The 13723-nt window shown below is 52.2% G+C and overlaps 1 protein-coding gene across 4 annotated transcripts in view; it reads right to left on the reverse strand.

Moving 5' to 3' along the window:
• Window positions 1-4197: 4197 nt before the first annotated feature.
• The window catches only part of Bcl2l11 (BCL2 like 11), a 34279-nt gene continuing 24753 nt past the window's right edge, over window positions 4198-13723 (reverse strand). For all 4 annotated transcript variants that reach the window (XM_013365175.4, XM_078028317.1, XM_078028319.1 and 1 more), the window contains one exon: window positions 4198-8191. In XM_013365175.4, coding sequence (XP_013220629.1) covers window positions 8096-8191 — 96 coding nt within the window. In that variant the 3' untranslated portion in view covers window positions 4198-8095. The remainder of the gene's footprint in view (window positions 8192-13723) is intronic.

The raw sequence follows: 13723 nt of genomic DNA on the forward strand, positions 1-13723 counted from the left end.
GGGACTAGACAGGATGTGAAGGACCAGATAGGAAGTATGAAACCAGACAAGAAGTTCAGGACTAGTTAGAATGGGACTAGGCAGGAAGTACAGGACTCTACAGGAAGTATGGGACCAGATAGGAAGTGCAGGACAAGACAGGAAGTATGGGACCAGACAGGAAGTGCAGCACTAGACAGAAGTATGGGAGTAGGCAGGAAGTAGGGGACCAGACCTGAAGTGTAGGACTAGACAGGATGCACAGGACTAAATAAGAAGCACAGAACTAGATGGGACGTACAGGACTAGACGGGAAGTAGAGGGCCAGACCAGGGTCCCACCATGAGCCATGGCTGAAGATGCAATGCCCTGGTGGTTGAGTGGCACCTGGGCCTGCAGATGCACTCCCTTGAGGTGGATCTGGACCAGGCCACAGAATCATTTGTTCCCAGAAAGCCTGGGACTGCTCCGAGGGAAGGCTGTCCCACAGCATCCCAGTGTAGGCAGACCTGGGTGGGCCCCCACCTCCTGCTCCAGCGTGGCTGGACCCCAAGAAGGGACCTGAAGAAAGGTGAGAAGTACATGCTGGGACAGAACTACACTGCCTCTGCTCACCCCAGGCTCTGCACTGTCAAGTTTGGGATTTGGGGCGTGTGGCTTAAACTAACCCAGCTCCCTGTCTGCACACCTGGGGTGGTCATGGTGGTTACTTCTCAGGGCCCTTGGTTCTGAGGTGCTTTGAACAGTACCTCACACGCAGCAGATGCCCAGTGGTTAGTGGTCATTAGGGCCCTGGCCTACAATGGTGACAGCTGAGGGGCTATCACCCCCAGTGCTCAAAGCTCCTGAAACAGCTGGCTCCCGGGGACCCCACTGCAGAGCTGCACAGTGGTCTTCCTGCTTGCTCACTGGGGTGAGGCCTTGAGGAACAGGGCTCTTGACAGGTCCTGACTTGAAGCATTTTTACATTCTGTCTGTGCCTGGTGTGTGGTAGGGCTTGAATACTTAATTTTTTTTTTTTAAGGAAAATAAACATCTAAATACTAAAAAGTAATGGGATGCTTAAGCTGTTGATGTCCCTTTTAGGCCAGCAAGTCCACAATGGAACATGACATCTTGATGATGAAATTTGCGAGGAGTGACCAAAGTTTGACCTTGTTTCACCACCTGGATAAGGGTCATCGTCAAGAGAGAATTCTTCTCAAATTCACTTTGAGGTGAGGCCCAGCAGTTGCCGTCTTGCCTTCTGGGTCCTTTTGATAACATACAATAAAGTGGGAACTTGCTCAGGCACAAGTGCCTTCAACATGCCAAAGTCTCTTCTCCAAGGTGATAAATTCTAAGGACTTGGGGGCTTTCCCAGAAATGTCAGTTTCTGAGAAAAGGAGACCAAGTGGTAGAAGTTACCCAACGAGGTAAAACAGCATTTTATCTTGTTATTTGCTATCTCTGCACAGCCCCGTTCTGCTCTTGGCACTGGGGAGTTCCAACATCAGCCTGTCACTACGGCTTCTGAATACATAGGGTTCCTCAAACTTCTTTTTACTCAGTCCTTCTGACAGGCAGAAACGAGTCCACTAGGCAGGAAGTACGGTACCTAGAACTTACTGGCCGTGTTGCAGGAGCTGATCCAGACCAACAGGAGCAGCTGCTGAGGCCAGGCAGCCGAGCGCGTGGCCTGGGAGTGCCAACAGCCTCTGCAGCTGGGGATGCCACCCGCAGATGTGCCCTCCTCGCCTGGCTGGGTCCAGATGCAGAGTGTTGGGGAAGGGCTTCAGATGGGCTCCAGGCAGTGGCACTCGGAGCAGGGAGTTTCAAAGTCAGAGGGGATATTGAGTGGCAGGTGCATAAAGGGACATCTGGGGAAAGAAGAGTTGGGAGGCCAGATGATAGACATCCCACCCCCCAGGAAAGGGCTAATGAGAGATGTGCAGGATTTTATGAAGAAAAATCAAGTGCACTAGGTAGATTAAAACTACCGCACACCTTGAAAAAGAGCAGAAAAGTAAGCCGTCACGGTGTACTACTGCATACATGTGACACTGTAGTGTGTGATATTGTAATCCCAGGTAAGGCCCACAAAGAGCTTTGGAGAAGATTAAACTGATTCTAAAATGCATGTGAAAGAAAAAAAATGTACAATGGCCAAGACAATTTTGAAAAATAAGATATCTGAGGGTCATTTCAGGCTGCTGGAAGATGCCTGGGCTGGCTCTGGGAGGTGTGGCAATGGATTTTGTACTGTGTATCACTAACAGAATGAATTCCAGGTAGGTTAAGATGAAGGAAAACTGTCCCGAACTGCAGGGTTTGTGAATAAAATATATTTAAAACTGTGGTTTAGAGAAGTTGTGTCAAATACAGAAACCTAAAGCCAAGATCGGTCAATCTGACTTCTTACATGACAATTTCTGCATAAATATCACAAGCAATTAAAAGACATGCAGAACAAAAATATGCATTTGTGAAAAACAGTGTATATTCACAGAAGCGTATTCAGTGTTGCCTGCACTGCTAAACCCTCAGGTGTCCATTGATAAGTCTGTAGACCAATTATGGCCATTTTAACATGATCTCTTACATCACGTTGTGCAAAAGAAACCAGATGCACATGGCCTTATGTGTTTGACTTCATTCATAGGAAGTTCAGAAACAGGCAAAACTAGTGGTGGTGAGAAAAAACTTAGGACAGATGTCACTCCGGGGGGCAGAAGGGAACTTTCTAGAGGGACAATACTGTTCTCAATCTTGATAGGGGTTGGGTGACAGTCGTTTTCCTTGGTTGAAACCCAGCACTTAATGTACACTTAATGCAGATCTATATATATTTTTATTAGTTACACAAGACAGTACAATGATCGTGATCTGTATGTTTTGCTGTGTGTAAGTTTTATCTGCAAGGGAAAAAATGTAAAAGGGATGGACTCTAGATTATAGATATGCTGGACATTTAGGGGCAAGGTCATTGATGACGATAACCTGCTTTGAAAGGCACCCCAAAGTAAGATGGATTAACGGATGGAGAGATGATACTAATGTTATAAAATGTTCAAAGTCAAAGCTAGGGAGTCAGAGCATGGTTGTTCTCTAGGAAACCCTTTTGACTTCTCTGTTTGAAAATTTTCATTATCAGATGTCCATGAGGAGATTTTTGTTTCTCCATATATGCATACACACACAAACACACACACACACACACACACACACACACACACACACATATATGTAAATTTTTTTTGTACCAGGACTGAACCCAGGGGTGCTTAACCACTGAGCCCCTTCCCCAGCCCTTTTATGTTTATTTTGACACAGGGTCTCACTAAGTGGCTTAGGGCCTTGCTAAGTTGCTGAGGCTGGTTTTGAACTCACAATCCTCCTGCCTCAGCCTCCTGACCTGCTGGGATGACAAGTGTGAGCCACCGTGCCTGGCTATCTAAAATATATTAAGAGCTGATCATCAATAGGAAAATGAAAAATTCAATTAAAAGTAAATGTAGCCCTTCAGAAAACAAGGTAAATTATCAACAGTGCCTGGAATGATCGTCCAACCAGCATTCAAACTTAAACCAGTCAGTCCCACCCCCTGCTCACCCGCCAGGCTGACTCCAGCATGACTACCTCGTGGCTGCAGGTGGTGTGGCCACTGGGCAGCGTATGCAGGTGGCCAAAGCTGCCTCCACCTCCCTGTGCCACCAGCAGAGTGAGAGACCCCAGAGCAGACCTTACACCTGGCACCTCACACAGCAGTTGGAATGTGGCCACTCTAGGAAGATCTATGGCTGGAGTCAGAACCACCTAGGTGATGGTCTTTACAGCCAGTGCAAAACCACACACACACACACACAGTGCAATGCCACCTTGGTGAGGAGGTGGGCTTGGGGTGATGCGAAATAAATATAATTCAAAGAAAATAAGTGTTATCGCAAGACCATTTATGCATGGCTTGCCTAATTAAAACGAAAAGCATGAACACATTCTTATTTTCAGAGCTCAACACTTTCCCAGGACCTGTTTCAGAGTTGAAGTGGCAAGTCATATACTGACTTATGGAAACCTGATGACTTACATCCCAAGATCAGCCTTTGTTCTCTTGGTCACCCCCAAATTCAGCCACTGCAGCTGGGGCCAGGGGGCTCCGAGGTTCCTTTGTGAGAAGGTGGTGGTCTCTTTAAGCTGTTTCTCCCCCATTTTTGTGAAAGCATCAGACAGCTCACCAGAACAAGTTGAAAGTTTTATTTATATAAAATTCATTAAGAACATAAAAGATTGAGATTCTTAAAAAAAAATCTGCACTTATTTACAGCAGTATTGCACAAGTAAAGTGGCGATTACCCTGTCAAAATTCATCAGTGCAAAACACAAGTCAGCCAGGGAAATTGCAATACAATGCTACATATGCTGGGTCCTAGGGGACGAGTTAGTGATGGGTCAATATACAGACAGGTCAGTGCTATTTATAAATGGGTACCTGATGAGTTCCGATACAGTAATGAGTGGTCACAGAACCTGCACATAAAACCCAAGAGAGCTCTCAGGGTCTGAAATTCCCAGGTAAAGTAGTCAAGTTAACTCAGCTGTGAGCTCGAGGGTGCTTCTCACACACAGCACACCCCAGATGATTTAGCGACACACAGGGACGGCAGAACCGCCCTTGAGGGGTCACTAGATTTCCCTGGAGCATCCACAAGCTTTCACATCTTGACACCCAGCCCAGCGGGTCCCCAACCTCTCCCAAGGGGGATGGAGAATTGGGAAGAGGGCAGAGACCTGGAGAAGCAGGCTGACCAAATGCAGTGACTGGATGGTGAAGTGCCAGGTGCAGTTAGCTCCCGAGGACAAAGGTCCGTCCACACCTCAGCACAGGACCCACGGGCAGGTGCAGGTGGGGAGGAGCCATTCACTCACCAGTTGCCAAGAAGGGCCTGGTGACTGGAGGCACCCCGAAGCGGCCTGTCTCTTGGTCCCGCCTGGCCCCTGCCCTGGACAACTGGGTCAGCAGTGCCTCTCGAGGGGACAGTTTATCCACGGCAATGCTGAGTTGTCAGGTGAGGCTTTCCAATGGGAAAACCCGCCCACCTGCTGAGAATACTTTTTTTTTTTTTTTTCCATCTTAAAAGCCCTGGCCTGGAATTAGCAAATTAGCTCCTGAGAGAAGCCAGCTGCTCTGGACAGGTAGAGGCTGCTGAGTGCTTCTCAGAGTGGAATTTTGTACACTGCTAGATTGCTGGTTTCTCCTGGGTGTCACATGCAAACTCCACCCGAAGGCGGCAGGGCCCAAGAGCTGACCACCAGGAACGGAAGCCAGAGGCCACCCCGGGAAGACCACATGGTCTGCAAGAGCCCACTAGTCACCACCTCCCGCCTTGGGAGCCGGCACCCAGTCCCGGGATGGCAGGGTATGGGGGGACAGGGACGTCAACACTTTCCAAACTTAACACATTAAATAAGCAGAAAATAAATATACAACATTTCTACAAGTTACAGCATTATAAAACAGTAGGCCACATAACACAGAAAGAGAATCTACAATATTTACAATCCTTGATTCTGAAAAAGATTTAGAAAAAACAGTGATTTTTACTCATTGATACTGTACAAAATTTTACAAGAAAGGTCAAGGGGACATAATTGCACAGATATTTGGCTCAGTTGGTAAGAAAAATATGACCTAATCTAATAAATAGTCAATATATATACAACACAGAGAAGGGGGAACAGGAAAAAATTGCATTTCTCTGTACTTTACTTATGGAATTTTAAATTGTTTTTTCCAGCCCTCTTAACCCCCCAATTCTTCATCAACACATTTCTGGGACGGGAACTGGAAGAATCTCAGAGGGATCTTTCTCTTTATTGCATTTCAGTGTGAAGCCAGAGGACACTTTTTACACTTTTTACAAACCTCACATGGGAGAGGTCATCAAGGCACAAAACCCGCATTTTCAAAAAAAAAGGGGGGGGGGAGGTCTAGGTAACTTTTTCCTACAAAAAATTAAAAAATGATTAACTAAGAAGCCAAGGCGTGCCCACGCAGGGAGGCACACTTCCTGCGGGAGGCGTTTTGATCAACAGTACAGTACAGAGACTCCGCCATCTCTCCACGCTCGGGCGCTGGCATCCTGTTAGCCTTTGCCATGCACAGGCCGAAGCCTTTCCTCCGAGCTGCTCCTGCCAGCCTGGAGGCCAGGCTGTAACCCGGCCAGCACCAAGCATGATGGTACGGCCTTGGGCACCTGTGTCAGGAAGCCACAGGGCTGAGGAGACATGAAGTGCTCTGGTCCGAGAGACTGGCACATGAGCACAGAGGCCTGGGAGGCGGGCGGCCCAGAACCAGATACATCTTTGGTGTGTGTGTGTGTGTGTGTGTGTGTGTGTGTCCGTCCAGCAGGGTCGCAGCTGCAATCCCCACCCCACCTTGCAACCGTGGGCTGCACGTGTGACCACAGGGGGCTCAAGACACATCAGGAGACAAGCTGTGCTCCCACACAGCTTTCAAGATATAAAAAGGAATAATATTTGGAATCAGATCATCTCTACTTAAAGAAAAAAACATATAGGCAACATATATATATATATGTATATATATGTCTGTACACGTATATCTACACACATACACAAAAACCTGGGAAGTAACAGAAGAATGATTTTCCACTTAATTTAATGTGACCACACTGGTCCTCTACCTGGCAGAAGCAAGAGCCAGAGCTGTTGGCACTGCTGATGTATTTGGAAAACTCATCCACTCCTTTTAGAAAAGCTATTTCATGATTTGAGATTTTGAAACTTTTAAGAATCCCAGGGTTTGTAGCCCCACCCCATTTGGGTCTTTCCTGGGTCTCCCTGGTTTTCCTGCTTCTGAAATGACTGACCGATGGCTTCAGATGTGCTGTGATACCAGGGGACAGTAGGGGCAGGCAGAGAGCGCGGCCCCCAGAGGTGGAGGCCAGGTGCACCGACACCGACCCAACTGGCCTAAGAAAACGGGAAAAGCAAAACTTTCAGAAGGCTCAGTGGACACGCTGGACTCTGCCCAGGGGTGCGGTGCAAAGCAGAATGAAGCTGCTCTTCCAAGGCAGGCTAGAAGGAGCAGGCACTGAGGCAGTACCACAGGCCAGGAGGAGGCCAGCAGGCAGAGTTGCAGCCAGGCTGGCAGCATATTGGCATGTGGCTCCCCTGGGCCGGATGGCCATGGGACGGCTCTCCCTCTCCAGAACACTCCAGGACAAGTCCCTGTAAACCAAGGGGACCAACATGGCACCCCCAACTGGCCAGGTGCCAACTCCTGCTCTGACCAATGATGCTTCGCCTTGAACCAAACCTGCACATCAGCATCCAGCTGGACTGGGGCTGCCTCACCAGTGACCGGGAAAGACACCAAAACAGTCGGAAATGCTGCCACAGAGGCAGCTGAGTTGAAGGAAGTAAATAAATATTTACAAAGCAGGTGAGGCCGGCCAAGGGACAGCAGGTCCCCTGCCCCCTGCCCAGTTCCATTTTATAAGAACAACTTTTGATTTTAATGATCAAAAAAGGAAAAAAAGAAAAAAGAAATCTCAAAAGCCAACGGCAGGGGAAGGAGGGAGCCCATCACACCTCTCCCTGTTAAAAAATTCTGTACAGTATTTTCTAAAAATAAACTAAGGCAGCTTTATAAACTAGCTGGCTCAGTTTCCACTGCAAGGTTCAGATAATCCTCTGAGATAGGGAATAAGTTCTTAAAATTTTAGTACAAAAAAAATCATTCACAAGTTGGTTAAAAAGTTTCCATTTCCTTTGTGAAAAAAACCTGTTCTCACTGCAGGAGGTGGGAAAGCCACGACATGTAAACACTCTTCTGCAGACAATCCTGCTCCAAGAACCACGGTTTCTGCATTAAAAAGGAATCCTCCCACATTTACATTCACAGCAACTTCCACAGACACGCATAGGCGCAGTGCGGAGCCACGCGATGCAAGGTCAAGTCCACCCGCGGACACAGGGTCTTCTGCGCTGTCCCGCCCTCCGCGCCGCGGGAAGAACGCTGGGCTGGCTGCACAGCGGGGTTGGGGACGCAGGGCTTGGCCTGGCCCTCCCTGGGAACGAAGAGTCCGCACGTGTCCGGCTCCGGGAGACCCCGTCAGTGCATCCTCCACACCAGGCGGATGATGCAACGCAACAGGCGCAAGATAACCATTTGGGGGCGGTCTTCAGGTTGGTAATTATTAAAAAATACCTGAAACACAAAAGCAAAGCTTCTCAGTGTCCGTCTGCTTTTGGGTGTCGGTGTTGAGTGGACCATCCGCCCTCCTTAGTCACTGCAAGGCCCCTGAGGGCCTCCTGGAGTGCCAGCCCCTGCGGAGGACCACCTTCATGCAGGGCAGGCCTGCCAAGTGGCTGCCTTAGGACAGGAGTGTAAAACAACCAATGGACACTGTGCTGGACAGCGGGTGGCAAAGCTTCCCGCGGGGGCAGCTTGGAAACCAGGTCCTCTGAGGAGGGCACATATGGTATTGGGTAGCCTGAGGAACCACGTGCACCTGATATGGACATCCCATGTCACCAACTCCCTCAAAGGTGAATTGCTGGTAGCTGTAATTTATGAAACCAGTGATTTGCCCTAAGAAGCTAAATGAAGGGGCGCGAGGATGCGCCGTGCCCTGCTGCCCAGCAGCTCCATGGATAAACACCAACGCCGAAGCCCATGGTCAGATGCCAGGCCCACCTCCCACCCTCACCCAGGAGCAAAGACCAAGCATGGACAGAAGAAAGGCCACTTGCAGAGGACACTGCAGATCACTTCTAGCCTCAGAGGCTCGCTCAGATCTTCAGGGTGCCCACTCCAGGTCCATCTCTTTACAGGTGACCACGAGGGGCTGACACATAGCAGCCCAAGTTGACACCAGGAGGGGCACCCCGGTTCACATCCAAGTCAGAAAGTGGCCCTGCCCTTCCTAGTGACCAATCTTAGCAGACCCCATTGGCCCCACAGCCCCAGAAATTGCTTCCAGGGTTCTGCCTGGGGACCACCGGTCAAGAGTCAGGCTGAGCCGATGGCCCGCTCAGGACCCCAGCTGCGGGTGCCCGCGCACCACGGCCTGCGATAAGCCAGGGCATTTCCCGCTTCCTTCCATAACAAGACGGAGGAAATCAGCCCTGTCAGGAGGCCTGCAGACGGCTCCGTAACCACAGTCTGCGATTTTTATCACTGTACACACAGATTGCTTTGTTTTGATTTAACTTTCAAAATTACTTTGCTCCTTCTGTGTGAGAATAATTTAGGGGAAGGTTAATTTTGGTGCAGACTAATATTAATGGGTTGAAAGAGGCTTATTCAAAATAAAACCACAACTCGCTGACGGGAAGCAGGCGTGCTGACAGGCTGCGCCATCGGCCCAGAGGGAGCCTCAGCCTACCTGGGGCCACTCTGTCTTCAGAGTGACCAGAGGATGGGCTGATGGGTGTCCATGGTCAAAATGACACCAAAGGGCCACCCACGGGACAGGCCTGACTGTTGACACTGGTAGGCTCCAGGTCCCAGTCCTGGCGGTATCTGAGGACAGGTGAAGGACGGTGGCTGTGACCTTGGGTAAGGAGTCACATCAAGGGCTATTTGGACACAGGTGGGGAGAGCCAAGGTGTATGTGTGGGGGGCATTTTGGTGACAGGAAGGCCCAGGTCTCTGACCAGCGAGGCCATGCGGCAGCCACTCCTCCTGCCCTCTGAGGAGGTGGGCACGACTCATGGCACACGCTTCCACAAGTGAGCAATTGCTCCTGGGTGATGTTCAATGGAAGTAGCCATGAGCACTGACTCACAGTGGTGCCAGCCCAGTGGCCCTGGACAGCTGGCACAGCGCTCAAGTGGCTGCTGGCCCAGGGTGTGGCCCACGACTGGCTCAGGGCCGGGGAAAGGGAGCTGCAGCGGGTGAGGATGAGAACCAGGTCCCAACTGCTCCAAGTCCTGCACGGGGCCAGCCATGGCAGCCAGCTCAAACCCACACACCTGCGTGAGCTCCTGCAGCTGCAGCTGAGCCTCGGTCTGGGTGTTGGAGGGCGAGGAGTTCAAAGCCATGGACCAACCCGAGGTGGACCACACTGGCAGGAGGTTAAGGCATGTGCACCCTTGGTTCTGGCCAAAGCAACACCCCCGGGCTGGAATGTGCCTAGGGGCAGGGCCTGCCAAGCACCGCGTGGTGGGGCCACCAGTTAAAAGCCAACATGGCGGTGGGATCTGCCCTGCGACCTGTGGAGCGATGGCTTCTGGTGTGTGGCGCAGGGCTCGAGGGCAACAGATGCACTAAGAGAGAGTGGCAGGGCTAGATCCCCTCCCTGGGCTGGGTCCATGCCAGCCTTTTGCATGGCTCTCAGGAGGCATCTGAGTGCCCAGCACAGGTTGAGCTTCCTCTCGTAGCAAGGAGTGTCAAGCCAGTTCCCAAGGTCCTGCGAGGGGCGCCTGCAGGCCTGACCATGGCCCCTGTTAGCATGAGATAATAAACAGGAAGCCACCCCAGGACATCATGGGGGTAAATGAGATGACAGAGACATTGGCCAGGACAGCAGGGCAGCCAGGACAGAGACCAGGTGGACAGGGCGAGCAACAGTATTGGCTTCTCATAATGAGGGGGGAAGGCTGGGGCAGGGCTGCCAACTCTTCTGGCCAGCAGGGGAGCACTGCGCCCAGGGATGCCCAGGGCAGCCGGCATGGCTGCAGACCCTGCCCCGGGCCAGCCTCCAGCTGCGCTCGAGCAGTACCACGGCATCCAGCTACACCTCCTCGTCCAAGAGCTGCCCACACGCCAGTCCTGCAGACTGTGTACCCGGTCTGGGGTCAGAAGAATCGTTCACTGCCATCACTGAAGGAAACGAGTCTTCAAAATAATCCTACGAGGTGAGTAGCACTCCCCATGCTACAAGTGGCTGGAGGTGTCAGAGCAGGACAGGACAGGACAGGTGCCTGGAGCTCTCTCTCCTGCCATGGCACACGCCACCTAGGACCACAGCCAGCTCCCACGATGGAGAACAAGGATGCTGGCATGCCCAGGCCAGGAAAACAGTGCAGGGTGACCCTGGGGCCAGCCAGCCCCTCTGGCCACACTAGGAGCCTGGTTTTGGGGAGGGTGGCCGCTCCTCAGAGCTGGAGGAAGCCTCGCCTTAGTTTAAAGGAGGCCTCGGCCAGGGCCTGAGTGAGGATGGAAGCCCACCAAGTGACTCAGACCTCGGCAGGACCAAGCCCACCAGGCTGTGCTCCAACAGCAGGGCCAAAACCCACTGGGCCAGACACTCAGAAAGTGCAACAGACACGTACACTCAGCAGGCTTGGGAGGGATGACGGTAAAACAGACACAGATGTGCACAGTGAAATGAAAATGAAGTTTAAGAGATCAGAAATGACATCAGGAAGGGGAGACTTACCCCAAGAACCAGAGCAAGGTTTGTGGCACCAGAGCCTGAGCCTAGGTATGAGTTTCCTGGCAGTCAGAGGAACAAGGGAAACCTGACAGTCTCTTCATCGTTGAAACTAACCCATTCAAAACTTGCTTCATATGCAATTTCAAGACTGAATGTCTACAATGTCCTGAACATACTGTTTGTTTTTTTTTAAATGTATTTATCTTGAAGCGTCAACGTGTTATAGGGGACCGGGTTTGGACTGTGAGACCAGGAGGGACTTAATGGTGTCTGACCTCCAGACTGAGGATGAGCATCCAGGAGCCTGAGAACGTGGGGCCTTCAACAGCACCTTCCAGGGCACAGTGGCACCACGGTCCCTCTGCCTTCCCACCACCCAACAGTCAGTACTTGACCCGGGAGAAAAGGGCTAGAGTGTGAGGAGCAACCCGAGGGCCTTCTCTGCATTTTCAGGGCGAGAACCCTGGTCCCACGCCATCTCTGGTTTCAGGGCTGCTGCCACAATGTATGCGAAGACCAAACTCACCATCTGTCACCAAGGAAACGGGCATTTACATAGCTGGTGCCCAACAGCTGAGGCAGCAGCCCTGCGGGGGAGGCCGGGGGCCCAGGTGGCGTCACAGACTGGAAACACTGTCTGTGAGCCAACTCTAATTCTCTTTCTGATCATCATTTAAAGAAACTCCTCTGGCTGCGGCCTTTCTGCAGCTCAGCCTGGGGCTGCCCGTGCTGGACGCTCTTTGGGTGGCAAGGCCTTTTTTTCACTCAGTGGTATCAGCTTACTGGAGCCCCCAGGGCCAGCGCTGGCCAGGTTGGACGAGCCACCACCACCAGCTCTGCAGCACAGAGAGCCAGAGCCAATTCTCACGGCTGGCTGTGAGGCTCCAGTGGGTGAGACATTCGGTTCAGAGCCTAAACGCACCATCCTGAAGGCCCAGCCTCAGAGAAATGCCAAGCGAGACGCAGCGCACGCTGACCACAGCCGGGCCTCTGGGCTCAGGTCGAGGAGACGCGCAAGATGCTTCTGCAGAGGCGCCAAGCCTTGCTATGTATCTTCATTTCCTCCTCCAGAGATTAACCCCAAGGAGACTCCCTCCAGCTCCTCCGGCACCTGCCTGGCTGAGGGGACCAGGCACACAGCGTGGTGCTACGAAGCACTTACTAGTGACGTCCGGGTGCCCTTTACACACCCCGGCACCCGTCTCCTGACATCTGCCCACAGCAGGCATGGCCATGCAGCAGGGCCGAGCACCCACCTGCTGCCAGAGCAGGTGCAGAGCTGAGGCAGGTGGAGGCCACCCAAGAGGTGTCAGAGTGAATGGCAGTGATGACAAGAGACGCTCTATCTCTAAATGTCCCCCTTGAACCTTCTGCATGATGCACACCCAGGCCTCCTTCAGGGCAGGGGCGTGCCAGGCTTGAGATCTGACCCCTGAGCCTGAGCTTCTCCAGGAGGGGGTTCTCCGAGTGCACTGTCCCCAAGTCACAGAAAGCCTGTGTTCAGCAAGGCAGGGAAGGACCTGTGCCGAGTACCTGAACAGTTCTTCAATGTCTCGGGGAAACTAAGTTAAGTGCTCGTCCTTCTTGGCACTGCACTGCCAAACCTAGTGCTGCGTCACAGGTAAGGGGCAGCCTCTGCCAGGAACCGCAGACGCACACTGGAGAGAGCAGCCGTCTCTGCTTCCAGCCTGGTGGAGTCTGCGTGTCAGAGCTCACGTGGGGACCATATGTCCTGCTTCCGCAGACAGCAACAGAAAGCAGCCCTTTTATCAATCCCCAGTGTTCAGTAGAAGGCCTCCAAAGCACGCTGCCCAGGACACACACCTCTGGTCTGTGCAGTGTGTGACTCACTGCGCAGGCCACTGGGGGCCTCTTCCTGCACCTGATCTTCAGAGCCACGGATTTCCAAAGGCGGGAGACAGCACACAGCATCTTTGAAGGTGAGTGACCCTCGATGGCAGGCTCACACCATCACAGGGGGCCAAGGCACGAACATGGCAGTCAGACTTGCTCACTCAAACCCACAGGCGGGCCACTCCCCCCGCCCAACCCCCCGCCTTCAGGGCCACACTCTGGTCCTCTTGTGCTCCAGCCGATCCCCACAGCACAGGCCCAGACGGGGCATAGGCAGTGAGAGCCACACACCGCACTGCCGTCCATGGTCAGACCCCAAGGGCCTCTGCTCCCCGCCGCTCTATGGAAGCTATCGTCACAGGTGTCCACTGCAGCCCACTACCCCCAAGTCATTGCTGACAGCAGTCTCCCTGCACAGGAACTCTAGCTGGACAAAATGAATGTGAGGCACAGACAAAGTCACAGGGGAGCCAGGCCCGGTGCTGCACACCTGTGATCCCAGC

The sequence above is a fragment of the Ictidomys tridecemlineatus genome, chromosome 12 (assembly GCF_052094955.1).
Source record: "Ictidomys tridecemlineatus isolate mIctTri1 chromosome 12, mIctTri1.hap1, whole genome shotgun sequence".
Lineage (NCBI taxonomy): Eukaryota > Metazoa > Chordata > Mammalia > Rodentia > Sciuridae > Ictidomys > Ictidomys tridecemlineatus.